Below are 19785 nucleotides of genomic sequence, written 5' to 3' on the forward strand. Positions count from 1 at the left end.
CCCAGCTTGCTCACTTTGGCCCACAAGATGCTGGGTGAACAAGACCTGCCACACTGTACCAGACAGACCTCAACTGCTTAAGTCTATTCAGCTCCCATTTCCCTGCTCTTCAGGCCTCCTTGACTTTCCTTTTGGGGACCCAACATTCAAGTTCAGCTCTAGATACAAGCCTGGCCTCCTATGCCTCAGTGATCGGTTCAGAAACGGTCATATGACTTCTCTGGGCCAATTAGTCTGTCCTGGCACTTTTGCTGGAAGTTGGCAAAGAGGAACTTCCTGCTGCAGAAATGAAAGTTGAAACAGCTGGGGTTATTTTGCCAGTAGGGAGTGTCTACTGGATAGAACTACCAGAATGAAACATGCTGAAGAAAAGCAGAGGAGGTAGCCTGCTGCCTAGACCCAGCCAAACCTAAAGCTGGACACCCTGGAACATCAAATAACATAACCAAACAAATAGCTTTTGGTGCAAGTGTAGATGGATTATTAGTTCTAATACAGCATGTTTCTTGCTTATTCTACAGCCATCCCCAACATAGCAGCCACACTGAAATTACCCACAGTTCTCTGAAGATACACCACGCACCCGCACCTTCCAGGCTTTTGCCCAGGGCATACTCAGTATCTGGTCAATTCCTACTCATCCTTTAAAACCCAGCTCTGGCATCGCCTTCCTTAACCTTCTTTTTCTTCTGGGCCCCCCAAAGCAATGGTTCCTCTAGTGTTTGTGTCATAACCCACATCCCCTGTAGACAGGGCGCCTTGTGTCTCCATGTCCAGCACTGGGCCTAGCACGGAGCAGGCACCGGTCAATGACTGTTTATTGAATAAATGTACTACTGGAGTAAGAAGTGGCTTAGAGTCCAGTATACCACATGGGTGAGCATGTGAATGGATGAATGGGGGACCCATTAAGGAACTGGGGGCCCTGTGGACGAGGCCAAGTTCCAGCCTGCCATCTCCCATAGTCACCCTTGACCCTTTCACCCCACTCCCCCCATTCTGCAGATGAGAAAACTTAGGCTCAGAAAGGAGAAACCACCAGTCCAGAGGCACACCCCTCCTCTTCATCTCACTTGTAGGTGAGGGCAGGGAAGGAAAACCCCAGGGTCGGCATGGGGGAGGGGGACTCTCCTAAGTTTATTGGACAAACAGGCTGCAGGTGAGGGGGCAGACAGGAGGGGGTGGGGGTGTAATAACTTAAAAACCGGAGGCGGCAGCGCCAGCTCCTTGAGAAATCTCTGCAGAGAAGAGGGCGTGGGGGTATTTACAAGGATTTGTACAAAGTGTCCCGCACCAGCCTGGGGCAGGGAGGGGGTTTGAGCATGGGGGCCAGGGAAGGGGAAGGAATCTGCCTCTCTGATCCCCCACTCCCAGCTCCCCAAATTCTCCAGTCCTTAGGCTCAGCAACTCTTCCTGCCCCTGCCCCGGGCCTAATTCTTGAATTGTTGGGAGGAATGGAAGTCTTCAGTTTCCCTTCCTGCCCCTGCCCTGCCCCCAAAGTCTCCTCGGGTGCCTCGTGGCAGGGTGAGGAGGGACAGGACTGGTTGGAGGCTCCAGGAAGGTGCCAGCTCCCCCTGCTGAGCCCGCTCGCTCTTCTCTCACGCCAAGCATCCCAGAGAGCAGCAGAGGAGACAGCCTTTTCCCCCAAACCCACTTCAGGGCCACTGAGGGGATGACAACGGAAGAATCCCCTCGCTGACCCCTTTCCCTCCTGCAGAAGTGAAGGGGACAAGGAAGAGGAAGAGGTGACCCAGGGCCGTGGCGGCTCAGAGCTCGAGGTCGTTGGAGATGCGAGTGACGAGGGTGCGGAAGGCCAGGGCGGTGCCCGCCACGCGGCGGAAGAGAACTCCCCGCAGGCCCGGCCGGGGCAGCTGGCAGACCTCCACTTCGAAGTGGGACAGGGGCTCGGGCCCGCCCGCACCCCCGTGCAGGCAGGCCAGCAGGAATGGCTGTGGCTGGCGGCAGCGGCAGCGGGCGGCCGCGGTGGCCTGGCGCAGAGCTGCCATCAGGGCCTCGGGCGGCCGTGAGCTGGTCAGCTTCACACTCCAGGGGAATCGGAGCAGCCGGGGGGCGGTTTCCGTTTGATCCCAAGGTAGATGGCAACTGAGGTGGGAAAACATCAGAGGTCACAGACGGGAGGAGAGAAAGGCACCCCTGCGGTCCCCCCTGAACCTGTCTCTGCCTTTGTACCCCGGGGACGAAGTCCCAGGTGGACATACAGATGCCCAGGTATTTCCCAGCCTCCCCTGCAAAGGGGCATGACTTCACTTTCAAATCCCAGGACGCAAATGGAAGTGACACGCATGCAGCTCCACACACATCACCTCCTCCAGAGGACACTGCGTGCCCTGGCCTCTCAGGCCCCACGGCCCGAGCGCTGGACTCAGCGGCACCACAAGCCAGCCTCACTGCGAAGACGGCGACAGGGCTCTACGGGGTGCTGATGCAGGGACCCAGCTACCTGAAGGAGCTCATGGAGCCGAGTGGCCCTGCCAGCCTGGCCTGGCCACATGGTTCGGGGGTCTCTTTGCTGTAGCAGCCGGACTTGTTTCTTAACGAATACAGCCTTCTGGTAAGAAGTCACCTTCCGTGAGGACCCAGCCTCCCCACACTAGACCTGGGTTCTCTCCTAGAGGCAGTGCTGCTGTCCCCCCAGTAAGTACTCGGAAATTTCTGGGGGCTTTTTGGTCGTCACCGTGTCTGTGTATGAGGAAGATCAGGGACAATACACGGTCTGCAACAGGCAAGAGGGCCCCGCACAACGAACACCCATCCCCTCTCAGGGGCCAAGCCTGCCCTTTCAGGCAGCACTGCAGACCTCTCTGACTGAGATGGGGCTGACTCCACCTCTGACTGCCAAGGCCGAGCACATGACTCGGTTCTGGCCAATGAGAGCATTTTATCTCCCTGGCCACTGTGATTGGCTTAAGGATGAGCACATGACCAGATCTGACCAATCAGAGCATTCCACCCTTTGGCCACAGGCATGTGACCAAGTCCTAGCCAATGAGAGTCAGTTCTGGGACTTTGGTCGGAACTGCGGGGGCAGCTCTTTATTTCCACTGGGCGTCTCTAAACGGGGTGGTGCTGAGCCAGAGCAGGCCTTGGCGAAGTGCAGTACTGCCTGCTGTGGCAAATAAAGTTTTATTGGGACGTAGCCACCCCATTTGTGTTATAGGGAATATGACTGCTTTTGTGCCACAACGGCCGAGCCACACACGCAGGACGGGCCGGCCCTCCCAGCCTGTGCTGGTTTCCGCCTTGGGCTGCAGAGAGGACGTTTGCCGGGGCTGGCCCGCGCTGCCAGCCGCCCTCCTGCCTCACTGGGTGAGAGGGGAAAGGAGGTGCGGGCTCCAAAGCGGGGGAGCGGGTTATAGGTGGGAGAGCCTGAAGCTAAAGAACGTCAAGGGAAGGTGCTCAGGGATGGGGCAGGACTGAGGGGCACTCGGTGTTGGGGGAGGGAGAGTTGCCGGGTGAGAAGTGGGGGAACAGAGGCATTCCAGGCAGTTGGCCCGGAGGATGAGGCTCGGGTCCCATCTAAGCGGGGGCGGGGGGGGGGGCTGAGACAAGTGTGTGTGGGGTCTGAGGCGGGTGGAGGGGGCCTGGTGTGGCAGTCAGGGGTGGGCACGTGCACTCACCTTGTGACCTCAGGTCCCCCGATTCTCTCAGGTTCGTCTGAGACCCTAGGGGAGGGGGGGGGGCAGAGCGTTTAATCTGGATCTAGAAAGCCCCTCCCCCAAACCACTGCCCCCAAGGCTGGGCAGCCCCTGCCTTGGCCCCACTTCCTCATGCTGGCTGGAGCGGGCCAGGAAGGGCCCAGAGCCAGGACTTGGGCTCCCTTTCTGTGCCCAGGATGGGAGCACATGGTTAGTGCAGGTCGTAGGAAAGATACTGAAGAATTTGGAAGACAAAAGTCAGAGGGGTGGGCAGAGACACCCACACAGAGACGGGGTGACACACACACGCATCCCTTCCTCAGGCTTTGCTACAGCCCCTTAGCGAGGCCTCCCACTTCCTTTCCCACACCTGACTCCCCTTCCCTGCTCTAATTTTCTCCTTAGTTACTTGTCACTGCCTGACGGCCTATATATTTTATTGATTTACTGCTTCCTGTCGGAGTCCCCTTGTGGAATGTTGGCTCTGCCTGGGCAGGACTTGGCAAAGTACAATTTGCTCACTCTACTCCAGGACCCAGGCTGGTGCCAGGCACATAGTAGGTGCTCAGTGAATAATGGCAAACATTTATAAAGCATTTTCCAAGGCAACATTCTAAGCTTAGTCCATATAGCATCACCTCATTTAGTCCACACAGCAACCCTATTAGGGAGCTACTGTGATTACTATCTTTACAGAAGAAAAAGTGAGGCCCAGAGAGGCTGAGTGACTGGCTCAAGGTCACTCAGCAGAGCTGGGGTCTAAACCTCAGGAGTCTGGCTCCAGAGGCCAGACTATTGTTTATTAAATGAGTCCATGACACCAGGTACAGAACCCCTCATCCACTCACAGAGCCCCCTCCCCCCATGCCTGCACACACGCCTCAGACATGCAGACAGGGAGGCAGAGCCAGTGATAGCGGAGCGTAGACAGGACTTACTGATCTTGGATCCCTGGGGCAAAGAGGCGCCCGAAACACAGCGGTTAGAGTTCTGCCGTTTAGAGGGATCGAGGGTAACCCTGTAGTGTGAGGAGGGAGTGAAGGGTGACGGAGGAGGAGGAAGAGGAGGAGGAGATGATGTCGAGGTAAAGGAGGCAGAGTTAAGTAGAAGACAGGTTAGGCTCCACCCGCCCCATACCCTGCCCCTGTCCCCCATGTCCAGTGGGACTCACCTTCGGGTCAGTTTGGAGGTCAGCTTGGTGAAGAGGTTGGTGGTGGGGCGCGGCCGCCCGGTGGGCAAGGGTGTGGCCTCGTGGGCCAGTGTGGGAGAGGCAGGAGGCCCATTCTGTACGCCTCCACCTCCCCCGCCCCCTGTGCGCCGGTCCCGGACCTGGCCACCGTGGAAGGTGCTGCGGATGGTGGAGCCCCGTGCCAGGCGGCTCCGCTCCCCTGATGGGGGAGCCAGGCTGTGACTGGAGGGGGAGGCGGGGGGCACCCGTGGGGTACCCGAGCTGTGGGCAGAGAGGAACAAGTCAGGGCGGGACCCCAAGACAGGCCAAGTCCCCAGTCCCTTTGATTCTTCACTGTCCTGCCCTGAGATCAGAGACTTCACCAGCCCCAGAGCTCAGGGACAGGGCGAGTGGATGGTACAGCCCCTCCGAAGTCTTCCCTCCTTCACATGTCCCTTCTTCCAGCTCTGCCCCTCCAAGCTGCCCCGATCCAAGTCTCCTTTCTCCAGACTCAGCTATTGAGTAGATTCAGATACATTTTTGGATGAATCCTTTGCTATTTGCCATGCAAACCTCAGGAACCAAATCAACTTTGTGAATACTCTGCTACCTCAACTTTCATTATCCAAACTTGGGAAAGGAATAGCTGTGTATGTCAAGGTTACCTATATTCACTATAACAATTTTTCAACAGGTGAAAATAAAGAGGAAGGGACCCTCTTCCTAACTCTCTCAAGATGCTGTGTGGGCAGTGGTGGCCCAACTGTCCCAGGACCCTCCTCCAGCCCCTGTAACCCTCCCAGTCCTGACAGCAGGGGCCAGACCACCCATCTCTGTCCTTCTAGGGACCCCAGTGCCAGCTGGATCTCAAGAGGGAACCCTGACCATGACAGATACCACTACCTTCCCCCCAGAATCCACCCGTCTTGTTATTCTATAGTAACCAAACCTCTAAGAGTATGAGCACTGTACACGGGCCACACAGCCAGACCATTTCCCAGCCTCCCCTGCAGTGAGGGGTGGTCATATGACCATGCTCTGGCCAATAGGATATAAGCAAACACACTTGGTACTATTTCTGGGTCTAAAAAGAATGCCACTTGCCCTCTACTTTCTTTCCGCCCTTCTGGCTGGTTGGGAAAGGAGGCCTCTGTTGCAGCAGCCTGAGTCCTAGAGCTGGAGCCTCATGTTGAGACTGGCAGAATCAATTTGGGCCCTTGGAGGACCCTGCCTACCCACCCCTGAATGGTTACGCCAGAGAACTAAAGCTCTGTCTCATTCAAGCCACGATGCCTTGGGGGTCTCTTTTGTTTCCACAGCCGAGTCTATAATCTAACCATACACTGTCTCCTGACTAGGCCTGGAAGGCCATGCATTATAGGGGTTACGAATACAGACTCCAGAGTCAGTCTGGAGTCTTTGCTCCTTGAGGTAGCAGCTGTGTGGCCCAGGACAGTTTGCCTAACCTTTCTGTTTCTCATTTCCTCAACTAAAAAATGGAGATACAGGATCAAGCTCACAGAGTTCTTAGGGGCCTTCAACCATCTAAGGCCCAGAGGCCTGGCACATCGTTACTGCTTGATGAATTATTAGTTTTATATCCCTACAGTCCTGGTGGGCACGAGTGTCATTATCCCGAAGTCCCCTGCGCCCCACACACTCCAGAACTTGAACTCTGCCATGAACCACTTCATCCCCTTGCTGTGCCGCAGCCCATCTGCACTGGTTCCCCCCGCTTGCCAGCTGAGAGAGACTGAACAGACTGGAGCAAATAAGTTTGAAAGCCAGCCAGCCAGAGGATGTGGAAGCTGTGACATTCTGGGGCTTCTGAGTTCTAAAAATGGATCATTCAAAAAAAAAAAAAAAAAAAAAAAAAAGCCAACTCTAATTTCTAAGGCTCGGAGGCAGAGAACGGGACAGACTGCTTCCGTATCCTGATGACTGATTAATTAATCGAGGGGGTGGATTTTCAGGGGGGCCTGGGAGGGGGAGGACACGGGTAGATTCTGCCAAGGGAAGGGCAGATACACACATTCCCCAGGCCCCATGGACTCCCCCTCAACAAACATCTATCTTAGATCAAGGGGTACCTCACCCCACTGCCCACTCCCCCTTCTCTATTGCCGCCCTCTCCATACCTGTTTTCTTTGCCATTTGGCAACAGGGACGGGCGCTCAGCTCCCGGGCGCTCTGTGCAAACGTAGGTGTTTCTGCGGGTCATCATGCTGGGAGGGAGGTTGTTCTGTGGGAGACAAGGCCAGAGGGGAGTGAGGAGATGAGGGGACACCCCTTAACTCCTCCCTTTTACCCTCGCTGGCCTCCCTCATTATGAACAAGGCAGAGGCCTGGGGGCAAACTGACGATTTACTCTGGGCTAAAGAACCCAAAGACATGAGGTTTATGGGCGTCCCCAGCAACCTCCGGTGAGTCACAGGAGGCCAAAGGGTCAAGAGAGGTCCCAGGGGACAGCCTAGTGTCCACCTCTCTCCCTGCTCCCACACCCCTTGGGACAGTCCATAAAACTTTATTTTTTTAGTCCATCAAACTTTTAAAAAACATATTCATGCCACAGTTTGCACAGACTGTCTCATCTGCTTGGATATTCCTCCTACCTTCCCCCTGACTCACTCCCATGTACACTTGAGGTGTCACTTCATGATGTGCCCCCGCCCCCGACCCCCGGCTGAGTCAGGTGCCTCCGCTGGCCTCCCCAGTGCAGCCTGGTTCACTCTGCGCTGTCACATCTGTTCCCATGCATGAGCTTATCTCGCACAGAACCGAGAGCTCTCTGAGAACAGGAAATGCCGTATCAGGAGTGCGTCACCTCATAAACTGCACCGGGAAGCGATCCCTCTTTTTCTATTCCCAGGTAGTTTGTCTAAGATTGGAATTTTTTATTTCAATGTCTGGAAGAATTCCAGACCCAGTTTAGAGCCATCTGGGTCTGGAACTTTTTTTTTTAATGGGAAAGGCTTATGTAAAAACATAGTTCCCTTTTTCATTCTGATATTGGTAATTCATATTTACTATCCTTTTTCTTAATCAGTCTTGCTAGGGGTCCACAGCGTTTATTAATCTTTTTCTTCTTTTTAAAACATGTTTATTGACTTTAGACAGGAAGAGAAAGAGAGAGAACTATCAATGTCAGAGACAAACACTGGTTGGCTGCTTCCTATACATGCCCGACCTTGGATCGAACCTACATAAGGTATGTTCCCTGACCGGGAATCGAACCTGCAACCCTTTAGTGTATGGGATGGCACTTCAACCGACTGAGCCACAGCGTCCAGGCTGTCAATCTTTTGAAGAACCAGTTTTTGGCTTTGTTGATTTTCTCTAGCATACATCTGCTTTCCCCTTTATTGACTTCTCTTGATCATTTCCTTTGTTCTACTTTTTTTCAGGTGCTCATTTGCTGTTCCCTTTCTAGCTTTCTTTAACAATAACTATAGCCCTGGGTGAGTGCTTACTGAGCCAGACACTGTGTGAAATACTCAATGTACGAGACTCATTTCACAACCACCCAAGTTTCTTAATAAGCTCATTTCACAGGGTGGCATTCTGAAGCTCAGAGAGGTAAAGTCATTTGCTCAAGGGCACGTGTTCATCAGACTCTGGTCTATGGGGCCCCAGGGTCCTGAGCCCTTTCCTATAAGCTGCCTCCACCCCTGGCTCCAAATGTTGAGGGTGTTTTGGCTCTCTCAGCCTGCACCGTACATTCCAGGCAGCTGCAGGAGCAGGAAGAGTCAAAGACTGCACTCCTTAGACTTGTCTGCAGCTCAGGTTCTGGATCAGAATGGGTTCTGCCAACCTTGGCACTCATGACATCCTGAAGGCAAACTGAGGGGCAGCCACCTTCCTGTCCCCTTTGACTTCTGCTCACACAGGCCAGGCCAGGAGGGTCTTTGCTTCAGCAGGGCCCCAGTGCCCGATCTCCAGACCTCTGGGTGTCAAGAGGCCTTTCTGGTCAAGGGTGAAGTTTTTGAGTCTTACACTGCAGCCATGGCCATGTGATCTTGAATTCAACAGGGCTGAAGGTAGCCTCAGAGGTAGCAGCTGCCTTGGTAGGTCAGGTCTGCTGTGACAAGGTGTCACACCAGAGGTCTAGCCTTCTGCCGGCTCCTCCAGCCCTTCCTACAATTTGGTAAGCACCACACCTAATCCCCTGGATTAAATCCTTCCTGCCCAAAGCACGTTGTGTGCTTCTTCCCGACACTGAATGCTCATTTATAAACCAGCATCAAGCACAAGATCAGGCAGGGAGAGAATGCTCAATAAATGAATGAATGAATGTAAGTAACAAGCTGTCCTGTGTGGTGGTCTGGGGAACAGGATGGGAAATGCCAGGGTCTGAAAAAAGTGAGCCCAGTGGCATCTGTAGGCTGGGCCTCAGGTGGTCATAACTGCAACCCCACCTCCCAGCCCCGGCCACTCACAGGGGTGCTCGTGCTGTCCTTCCGCCGCTCGGGGATCTCTGCCTTGTTGGGGTTGTGGGCGCTGCTGACCATCGGGCTGGAGGGGGGCAGCCCTCGGCTCCCGCTGCCTGCAGCACTGCAGCTCGCCTTCCGGCCCGGCAGGCGCTCCTCCTTCAGCTCCGCATCCCCTGTGCTGGTTGGGCTGCGCTTGGGGTGCAGGGGGGCAGGGGATGGGCCGCCTGGTAGAAGGAGGGGACAGTTAGGGCTGGCGTTGCCTGGAAGAGCCAGAACCTACTCTGGGTGATCCTGGGAACCTTAGAATTCCTTGCATAGGCCACAGTCTCTGCAGACTGTTCTGACAATATCTGCCAAACAACACGTGCACATATACTGACCCAGAAGCTCCATGTGAATGCCACCACGTGTAGAGGTAGGTGATGGATTGTGTCATTCTTTTTTTTAAGGCCCAAAGCTTGGAAGCTACCTAAATGCCCCTTAATAGGGGAATAGCTAAATAAGTCGAGGTACGTCCACACAGTGGAAAACTATGCAGCCATAAAGAATGAGAAAACTATGAGTGATCTTCAAGACACACTGCAAAGCAGGTCTACATTTAAATAAAAAAGGAGAAAAGTGCATATCTGTTTATCTACATCTCATTTATATATGAATGTCCATAAAAATCTGCCATCTGTATCACGTGAGGACTATTATCTTTATAGCAAATTAATATGTTAACATAGTATTTATACTTTTTAAAAAAATCATCACTCAAGGATATATTTACTGATATTTAGAGAGGAAGGGAGAAAGATAAGAGAGAAACAGTGATGTGAGAAACATCAGTCCATTGTCTCCTGCAAGTGCCTCGACCGGAGATCGAACCCACAGCCTCGGTGTGTGTCCTGAGCAGGGGTCAAATGTGCACCTTTGGTGGGTCAACTGAGCCACTCAGCCAGGGCATGTAAATATGGTATTTATATCTTTAAATGTGTCTTTTCTTTCTCCTTCTTTTCATATGTACCTCTTTATGTACTTGTAAATGAAACCTCTTCAAGAGAATTTATGTATATAAAACGAACAACAGTGGCTATTTCCAAGGAGAACAGGTTTGGGACACCTGGAGAAATGTGTTGAATGAAAACTTTTTGCACTATTCAACTCTGAAGCACGTTGACTGTTTTAATTTCAAAAACAAAACGAAAAAGGACTCGTGGACATGGACAACAATGTGGTGATTGCTGGGGGAGGGGCGTATAAGGGGAGTAAACGGTAATGGAAAAAAAATACAATAAAGATTAAAATGAAACAAATCAAAACAAATTCGGTCCCTTAGAACATCTTAGGAATTCATGGTTTTAGAACCAGGGGCTTAAACATGTTCTAGAACTTCAGAGAGTCCGAACTTCTGTTCAATCCTCAGGAACCTTAATGGTCCAAGTCCCAGAATCATAATAAGCTCTACAACGACAGACACGGGCACCATCAATGATTTTTGGCCCCCAACACCCTTGCAACCCAGGTCTCCATGTGGGGGACTTAGAGGGTTTCATGTTCTAACCACAGGATGTTGGAGTTACAACCTTCTCAGGGACCTTCCAGACCAAACTTGCTATTTTAATGGCGGGTGGGGGGCGGTGGGCAACCCCAGGGTCGAGAGAAATGGCTTGACCATTTAGAACCATGCCCTTCCTGCTCAGGCTGGGTTGAGCTTCCTGACACTCCTGTCCTCGGGCTAGTGCCATCCCAGAGTAAAGAGCTGCACCCCTGGAGAGAAGTAAGGCTGGTCCTCCACCTGTTAGTTAGCAGCACAGTGCCCAGCAATTGCACTCCTAGCTACGTGCCCGAGAGAAATGAAAACGTATGTCCAAAAAAAAAAAAAAAAAATTTGTACACATTCACGGCAGCGTTATTCACAATAGTCAAAAGGTGGAACCAGCCCAAACGTCCATCAGCTGATGAATGGATAAACAACACGTGGTCTATCCACGCAATGGGATGTCGGGCAATTAAAAGGAATGGAGTACTAATCCACGCTACAACATGGACAAACCCCGAAAACGTAAACCTAAGTGAAAGAAGCCAGACTCAAAGGTCACATATCGCATAATTCCATGTATACAAAATGTCCAAGAATAGAGAATAGGTTAATAGTCAGAGGCTGGCAGGATAGAGTGGAGTGGGGATTTGGGGGGCCAATGAAAACATTCTAAAATGGGTTGTGGTGATGGATCCGCGACTCTGTGAATATACTAGCACTGCTGAATTGTACGCCTTGAATGGGTGAATTATATGGTATGTGAATTATATCTTAATAAAGTTGTTAAAAAATAGTGGAGAGGATTAACATTTGATGAGGGTGTAGGTAAGAGACCTCTTGGAAGTTTCCATGCCTAATGGGTGGTGGTGGTTGTCAGAACATGGCGTAGCTGGACCACCCAACCGGACTTTTGACGTATGCAAACGAACCATAGGAAATAAAAATGGACTTTGCTCGTTCCCAGAAGAAATATTGACAGACCTAGCCAATATGTAGACTGGGGAAAAGTGGGGAGATGTAAATAATCTGCTGAATGTGTTGATGGGTAAACTCACCCTAACCGAATATGTGTTTGGCAAAATGTGGAGCCAACGCCTGCAGAGGCTCAGGGTCGCGATGCCTACAGCCTGCATGGGTGACTGGGAGTCTCCATTCCCCCAGCCCTTGAGTTGGTTCAGGAGTTTCCTCTTCCCTCCTATCCCCTTCCCCCCTTTTTCCCCTCAATAAACATCGTGTTTAATCCTAGAATGGTCTCTGGGTGGTTTCTCGGGGCAAGGCTACCTCACAGAGGTGATGGTGGTGTGTTTATTTTTTGCAAGGGATGATACAGCTTTTGGTTATAGAATGTGGGGTACGACCAGGTGTCCGTACAGCCCCTTTCCACTAGTAAGGAGGGGCCTCCTGTCATTTCTATGTGGAGGAGCCACCTGAGGGCAAGCTCTCAGCAGCCACTCGGTACAATGTGCCCTTCTGCTGTCCCAAGCACAGCAGATTAATCCTAACGGGACCCTGCTATTAGAGCTCTGTCCCTGACAAATGGACTAATGAGATTTCCAGGTACAACTTGAGCTGGTTTCTCCTAAAATTGAGATGTAAGGAACTGAGAGACTGTGAAAATGACAAGGTGAGATAAGACAAAGGAAAACCCAAATGAGCAGAGAGAAAGCAAGACAGACAGTGTCTGTCCTGAATCTGGCCGTTTTCCAGTTTCTGACCCTTCCCTGAGCCTGGCTGCGCATTCCTGCCTCCGACTTCCATGCGACGTCCCTGCATCTTTATATGAAAGTCCGCTCTTCGATGCAATTGGCACGAGTGGCTTTCTGTTGCTCGCCAGCCAGAGAACCCTGATGTAACACAGGGCTGAGGCGCGGGGGCCGGGGTGGCACATGTGGGCCTGGGGTCACACTCACAGAAGTCGCTATGCCTGCGCTGGCGGTGGTAGGTGGAGGAGGAACTCCGTTGCCCTTTGCTGTGGCTGCTGCCTTTGCTGGAGCTTGTTCCATTGGTGGTGTCGCTGGGCGCCCGCACCCTTGCCAGGGCCAGCGCCGGAGCACCCCGGTCCCCACCCTCCTGCAGGAGGATGACAGACAAGGAGCCTCAGCCCCACGTTCCCTCTGCCCCAGGAGTCCCTCCACCCCAGGCACCTTCTGACCTCAGTCTTCCTGCCCAGCAGGAGGTAGGTGGCGGTCACTTCGTTGTACTTCTGGCTGGTCAAGGCCTCTTTGATTTCTTCCCGTGTGTAGCCCATACCCACCATCACCTCTGAGAGAAGGGATGGAGAGCAGGTTCAGTGCCCCCAGGCCCTTCCTTTGCACATGAGCAATGCCTGCTCTCGGGCCTGTCCAGGGCCCACCCATTCCCCCTTCTGCTGGGAGTACCCAGATTTTCCTTGGCAGAACATGCCTTTCCCATCCAGGCATGTGACCGGGGTCTGGCCAGTCAGCGTGTTCCACACCCAGAGTCACACTGATTGGTTCAGAGTGGGCATATGACCCAGTTTTGGCCAATCAGAGCATTCCATTCCCAGGCCAAACGGATTGGTTCAGGGGCAGCCAATGGGCACCAGCCTATGCTTTCTCTGGCCCCTCAGGAAGTGGCTCTGCTCCTGATGAGCTGTCCAGGCCAGGCCACTAGAATTTGCTGTTGCCAGCTCGCTTCTGGGGGCGGGGGGCCTGCCTGGGAGAAGAGCCACCACCAACTGTCTCTGCGCACCTGGGTCCAGCTGTGCCTCAGGGCTGACGTAGCCCGCCCTTTTTAGTTCTGTGAATAACTCACCACTAGGAGGTTAAACCATATTAAGTTGCTGGTACTGACAATTTTTAAGCTATAAAAAATGGCAATTTCATATGGGTCAACCTCTTATTATCTGGTTTAAGCCAGAATGGCTTGGGTTTTCTGTTACTCGCCATCATGAAAGTCCTGATTAAGGTGGCCCCCTCTGACAGTGTCCTCAGTTTCCTCGGCTGCAGAATCAGGGGTCACTGGGTGGTCCCTAAGGGGCTACTCCAGGGCTAATTCTCTAGGGATCAAATGTTCAAGGTTCTAGGCGAGAGGGATTGGGACCAACGGAGAGGAGGGTGAAGCACATGCCAAGGTGGGGGCTTTCCTCAAACATGTAGAATACCGATGACTTGTGCCCAAACTCTCTGGACGTGATCCGCGACACCTTTTTGTGTCTTACTAGTCAAAGTGAACACACATTGGCACTTATTACACGCCTAATAAAAAGTGCCGTATGTAGATGAACTCACTTAATATTCATGACTACACTGTGAGGCAGTTCTATGAATGTGCCATTTTACAGATGAGGAAACAGATGCACTGAGACGGGAAGCCACTTGCCCAGGGTCACGCAGCTAGAAAGTAGCAGCACAGGCACTGGGGCCTAGACTGCTCTGCTCTCCCTCACTGCCTCGCAAACTTCTCCGATGCACTAACCAAAGGGGTAGGTGCTGGGAAGCTCCCACCCCTGGCTCTGTGGCCACGGTTCTGGGGAGCTCGGCACCCACATTCCCTGACCCGCACCGATTCGCTTGGTGTCCCCGAAGTCCTCCTCCGGCTCTGTGTATGGCTTCAACTCCTCACCCTCATAGCCGATATTGATCCATTTGTCTTTCATGATTTGCTGCAGGAATCGGAGCAGGACAGGGAAGGGGGAAGACAGACGTCAGAAGAAACCAGGAGAAACACAGGTTCCCATCTCCAAGGTTTAACACCCCAGAATTGAGGGCTTCCGAGAGCGAGCACCTCCTTGCCCCACCCCCCTGCTGCAACCTCCTGATGCCACGCCCCCGCCCTCCGCATCATCTGGGTCCCCAGAACCCTGTAATTATCCTAGAAGCTCATTAGCTAATTACTGGTGGGGAGTGGGCGAGGCTGTTGGCTGGGGGATGGCGTCAGGACGGCCCGGGAGCCTTCCCCTGGGCTGCGGGGCTCCCTCAGCACCTTCCAGCCTTCCAGCAGTGACTCTCAGGCAGGCGGGCAGGGGAGGGGACGGGCGCAGGGCCAGAAGGCTGCAATGGCAGCGGTGTGGGGCTGCAGACGCACCTCGAGAGTACAGCGTTTGGCTGGGTTCAGCACCAAGAATCTTCGCAGGATGCTCTCACAGTCCGTTGACATGTAGAAAGGGACCCGGTACTTCCCTCTGAGGACTCGCTCCCGCAGCTCCTGAGGGGACAGGGTCACTGGGGGAGGGGCCCACCCCGCTTCCCCACCCATCACACGCACATTCATCTTTGTCCCACTCCCCGGACAGAAATGACAGGAGCCCCGCGTCCTAGGCCTGAACAAGGTGGGCGAAACCCCACCACTCTCTCCTGACCTCAGTTCCCCATTTGTAAAATGGGAACACTGTACTAAATGCAGCAATTTTCAAAATTATATATACTAGTTTAAAGCTATGGAACTTTTCAGTCAGAGGAAGCCTTCCAGCGAAAGTGAATTGTATAAGCCAGGTAAGAGGTAAGAAAGCGAATTGTATTAGCCTCCAGGCCTCAGTCTCCTTATCTGTAAACACCCACTTCATGGGGCAGGGTGTGAATGAATGTAGAAAAGTAAGTCCAAGCAAGTGCCAGGCCCGGAGCAAGCACTATTTAAATATTAGGTTTACGTCCTGGCTGGTGTGGCTCAGTGGATTGAGCGCTGGCCTGGGAACCAAAGGGTCACAGGTTTGATTCCCAGTCAGAGCACAGGCCTGGGCTGTGAGCCAAGTCCCCAGTTGGGGGCGTGTGAGAGGCAACCACACATTGATGTTTCTCTCCCTCTCTTTCCCCCTCCCTTCCCCTCTCTCTAAAAATAAATAAATAAAATCTAAAAACAAACAAATAAATAAATATTAGGTTTGTGAAAGGGGGGGGGTCTCTTGCCCACGCCCCCCCAGCCCTCCCGCCTTCCCCCAAACATGACTGTCTGAAGAGCACCGAGGCCCTGGCAGTCCCGGAGGATAAGCTCTGCCTTATACGCTGACCTTGCAAGTGAAAGTAAGGTCCATGCTCTGCGGCATGGCGAGTCAGAGAGAGCCCCCTCCATCCCGAACAAAGAATGGAAGGAGAGAGAGAAAATGGAAGGGATGAGTGAAGGGAGGGGTCCCTTGGGGCGAAGCCCGGGGGGGAATGGGCTGGAAGAGGCGTGTGCCTGGGCAGCCTCCTGGGCCTGCAGATCCTTACAGCCGAAGGGTCGTGAATATTTCATACTAACGAGTATCGCTTTCAGAGCGCTCACCCCGCGGCAGGGTCCTAAGTGCTTTGGGCATATTCCATCTGTGTTCATGACAGTGTTGTGCAGCAGGTTACCAGGCCCGTTTTCCAGGTGAGAAAATGGGCCTAGAGAGGCTGGGTCACGTGCCCCGGGAGTGCACGGCCAGAAAGTGGCCGCACCCGGGTTCCAACCCAGGCAGTCAGGCTCCGGAGCCTGCGCCATGTAACCACTGCACCACACCACCTGTCACAGCACGGTGAGAAGCAGCCACAGGGCCACGGCCACTGCCACTAGAGCTGCCCCGAGTGTGACACAGGTCCCGGTGAAGGGCTCTGTATACCCACTGTGGCTATAAGTGGATACTCTTTATGTCCCCACCCATAGGTGAGGAAACTGAGGTTCAGAAAGAGACGTGTCTAAGGTCATTCAGCAAGGAAAGGACAGAGCCGGGACTTGTCCCAAGCTGTGTGTCTCCTCTGCCCAGCAAGGTGACAAGGGCCTGGGGCCAGTGAGGTAACAACGGCCTGAGGCTGGTGAGCGCAGGCCTGGTCCTTTGAAAAGGTCTCTTGGCTTCATGCCTGGGGCTCAGCAAGATTATTCTGTGGCAGTGAGCACTTTCCTGTCTCACCTCAGCAAGTCCTTGGACTGTTGGCACTTCACAGTCCTCACTGAGGCTCAGAGGGCCGGTTGCTTAGCCAAGACCACTGGGAAGGAGGGTCTCCCTCCTCCTCATCACTCAGGTCTCTGATGGCTTGTCCTTAGCAAGGACATCCCTGACCTCCTGACTCCCCCTCACAGGCCAGAGAGAGCAGGGCCGGGCACTTCTGGTGTGGAATTCCCACCCGGTCCCAATCGTGAGGACACACAGGGCGAGCCACTGAGCGAGGTCCTGCAAGATAACTGGCCTGCAGGTGACCGCACTGCCATGTCGGAAGGACAAAGAAAGGTGGAGGAAGTGATCTAGATGAAAGGAAACTAAAGGGACAGGACAAGCGAACGTCACATGGGAGCCCGAGTGGATGCTGGAGCAGGAGAAAAAGAGCCACCAAGGACACTCTCGGGACGACCGGTGAAATCTCAGTATAGACTGTGGGTGAGAGGCCAGGGCCGCATCATCGCTGGATTTCCTGAGTGACAGCGGATGGGAAAATGGCCCGGTCCCAGGGGATGCCTGCCGTATGCTGCCTTTTAGGGATAAAGGACACTGTGTCTTGAACTAACTCCCAAACGTTCTATCAATAACAAGGATGACAGTGATGAACCATGAGCATCTACAGATACAACAAATGTGGCCAAAGGCTAGCGACCAGCGCGTTGCCTGAAAGGCATCACTTTGCTCTTTGTTCTAATCTTGCAACTTTTCTGTAGACCGGCAGTGTTTCATAATCAAAAGTTCAAAGCAAAAAACAAAACCAAAAAAGAACCACAACACTAAAACTCACCCCACAATCCCCACCCCTTCATGGCTTTCCCCCCGCAGCACCGGCCGGCATCTGAAATAATATATTGTGCTTATTTATTTGGTTTCTGGCCTGGCTCTGCTGCTGAAATGGTGCATGAGGGCAGGATTTTTTGTTAATTTAAGTGCAGGATTCAATGGTTTTCAGTATATTCTGAGCTGTGCAATCATCACCACAACCCATTTTAGACCATTTCATCACCTCCAAAGAAACCCTGTTCTCCAACTTCCCCATCTCCCCCTAGACTTAGGCAAACGCTAGCCTGCTTCCTGTTTCTGTGGATTCGCCTTTGCTGGACATTGCACTGAAGTGGAATCATACAACATGTGGCCTTTGGTGACTGGCTTTCCCACTCAGCGTGTTTCTGAGAAGGGTCCATGATGTGGCGTCTGTGAAGGCAGGGCTTCTGCCTTTCCTGTATGGGCAGAGCCTAAAACAGCCTGACCCAAGCACGCGGGGCTGGGATTTGAACCCCGGCTCACCAGCTGCAAAGCCCACGACCTGAACCCTGAGACAGCATGGCCCACTTGGGCTGGCCGCACGGCCCTGTCTCCATCTCCGTCTTCGTCTAAAGGACCGTAGGCCAGCCCTGCCCCTGTGCACAGGAGGTATGTTGGGGCCGAGGCTCAGAGAGACCGCCCCGAGGTGAGGAAGACCCCCGCGCCAGCCCCGCCCAGCACCTTGAGGTTGTGCCCATCGAAGGGCAGGGAGCCGCTGACGAGGGTGTACAAGATGACGCCCAGGCTCCAGATGTCCACCTCCGGCCCGTCGTACTTCTTGCCCTGGAACAGCTCCGGGGCGGCGTATGGGGGGCTTCCGCAGAACGTGTCCAGCTTTGAGCCCAATGTGAACTCATTGCTGAAGCCAAAGTCGGCAATCTTGATGTTGGCCTCAGCATCCAGCAGGAGGTTCTCGGCCTGGGGGCGGGAGGAGTGAGCAGAGGGTGGATGCATGCAGGGCACGGCAGCAGGGGCCGGAGCTGGCCCACCTCACCTTGGACTGACTGTGACCCAGTCCCTTACTCCCTGTGGCCCTGGGCAGGAACTTCACCGCTCTGGGCCTTGGTTTCCTCATCCATAGAATGAGCATAATCAGCCTCTGTTTCACAGGGCTGTTTGAGAATTAAGTGAGTTAATCTGTATAAAAGGCCTAGGACAATATTCTGTACCCACTGAGCGTGTTATATAAAGTCAGCTATTACTACCCATGTGCTCTGCAGAGCTGGGTCCTCAGGCCATTTCCTGTCCTCTGAGCCTCAGTTTACCCAGCAGGAAAAAAAAAATGAGGACTGGCTGCTCAAGACCCATAAAAGGGAAGACAATCATTTTGTCTAATATTTATGACACACCTACTATGTGCCAGGATTCATGGACTATCATTTATTTTACGAGTAGCTGCATAACACGGGGTTAAGAGTACAGATTCTGGGGGAATCTCAGCATCATATCCCAGCTTCCCAACTCGCTCTCTGGGTCACCTTGGGTGGGTTACCAGACTTCTTTGTGCCTCCGCTGGCCTGTATGTAAGCTGTGGGCAGCGAGAGCACCCGCCTCATAGGCGGCTGTGGGGCGAAGCATAAAGCACCTACCACCGTGTGTGGGACAGCACAGTCAGCACCCGGTAACTGCCATACTGTGAAGAGGTTTGGTCTGTCTTCGGTGGCACATGTTCTTATAATTGCTGCTTCACGGGCAAGCAGACTGAGGCTCAGGGAGGCCTCCTCATGTCCACAGCAAGAAAGGAACAGAGCTTGAACCCGAAAGAGGTCTGGCCTCTCCACAGCCCGAGCGCAGAAGGAGCCTCAGCTGCCTGCCTCTCCCAGCTTGGTGACTAAAACCCAATGCACATATCCACCCTTCCAAATACTGCCCACACGGGGCACATCCTAGCCCCGGCCCTTCCCTAGCCCAAGCCACCAGCAGCTCTGGCTTCCTCAGTCTCCCTACTCTCCCTAGCTATATTCTGGTACCTCCCTTCCGTACTTATGACCCAACATGGGGCTAAAATCCACAAAGACACACGCTTCAGACAGATCTTCCCCAAACCTAAATTAGCCCAGAGGTGACATTTGTGGCATTTGAGGATCCACAGTCCAGCCCCAACCCCACATCTGGGTTGGTCCCTGGCGCACTAGCCAGATCCTGAAATCCCTTTTCGACACTTCCACGACCCTCCGCCAGGGGGCGTGCCTCCTCCCGGTTGATCTTCACAATTGATGTTACCCTTCCAGGGCCCCTTGGAGGTGCTTCCTCAGGGGGCAGCACAGACAGGAGGTGTTTGGAAATTTCTACAGCCATTTCACAGTGCAATTATATGTTTTTTGAATCTAATTATACTTTTAAAAATGTGG

The 19785-nt window shown here is 53.3% G+C and overlaps 1 protein-coding gene across 2 annotated transcripts in view; it reads right to left on the bottom strand.

Moving 5' to 3' along the window:
• Window positions 1–801: 801 nt before the first annotated feature.
• The window catches only part of MARK4 (microtubule affinity regulating kinase 4), a 28982-nt gene continuing 9998 nt past the window's right edge, over window positions 802–19785 (bottom strand). Inside the window, exons 8-18 of one of the 2 annotated variants that reach the window (XM_090261018.1) lie at window positions 18116–18352; window positions 14827–14946; window positions 14305–14404; window positions 12932–13041; window positions 12690–12849; window positions 9261–9478; window positions 6963–7066; window positions 4828–5106; window positions 4595–4674; window positions 3639–3683; window positions 1969–2103 (exon numbers count right to left, since the gene is read on the bottom strand). In XM_090261018.1, coding sequence (XP_090117144.1) covers window positions 2039–2103; window positions 3639–3683; window positions 4595–4674; window positions 4828–5106; window positions 6963–7066; window positions 9261–9478; window positions 12690–12849; window positions 12932–13041; window positions 14305–14404; window positions 14827–14946; window positions 18116–18352 — 1518 coding nt within the window. In that variant the 3' untranslated portion in view covers window positions 1969–2038. Of the gene's footprint in view, window positions 2104–3638; window positions 3684–4594; window positions 4675–4827; window positions 5107–6962; window positions 7067–9260; window positions 9479–12689; window positions 12850–12931; window positions 13042–14304; window positions 14405–14826; window positions 14947–18115; window positions 18353–19785 lie in introns of both variants that reach the window. The other variant, XM_090261016.1, reaches the window with a different exon arrangement.

Source organism: Furipterus horrens, unplaced genomic scaffold (assembly GCF_987537825.1).
Source record: "Furipterus horrens unplaced genomic scaffold, mFurHor1.1.pri manual_scaffold_13, whole genome shotgun sequence".
In the NCBI taxonomy this organism is placed as follows: Eukaryota; Metazoa; Chordata; class Mammalia; order Chiroptera; family Furipteridae; genus Furipterus; species Furipterus horrens.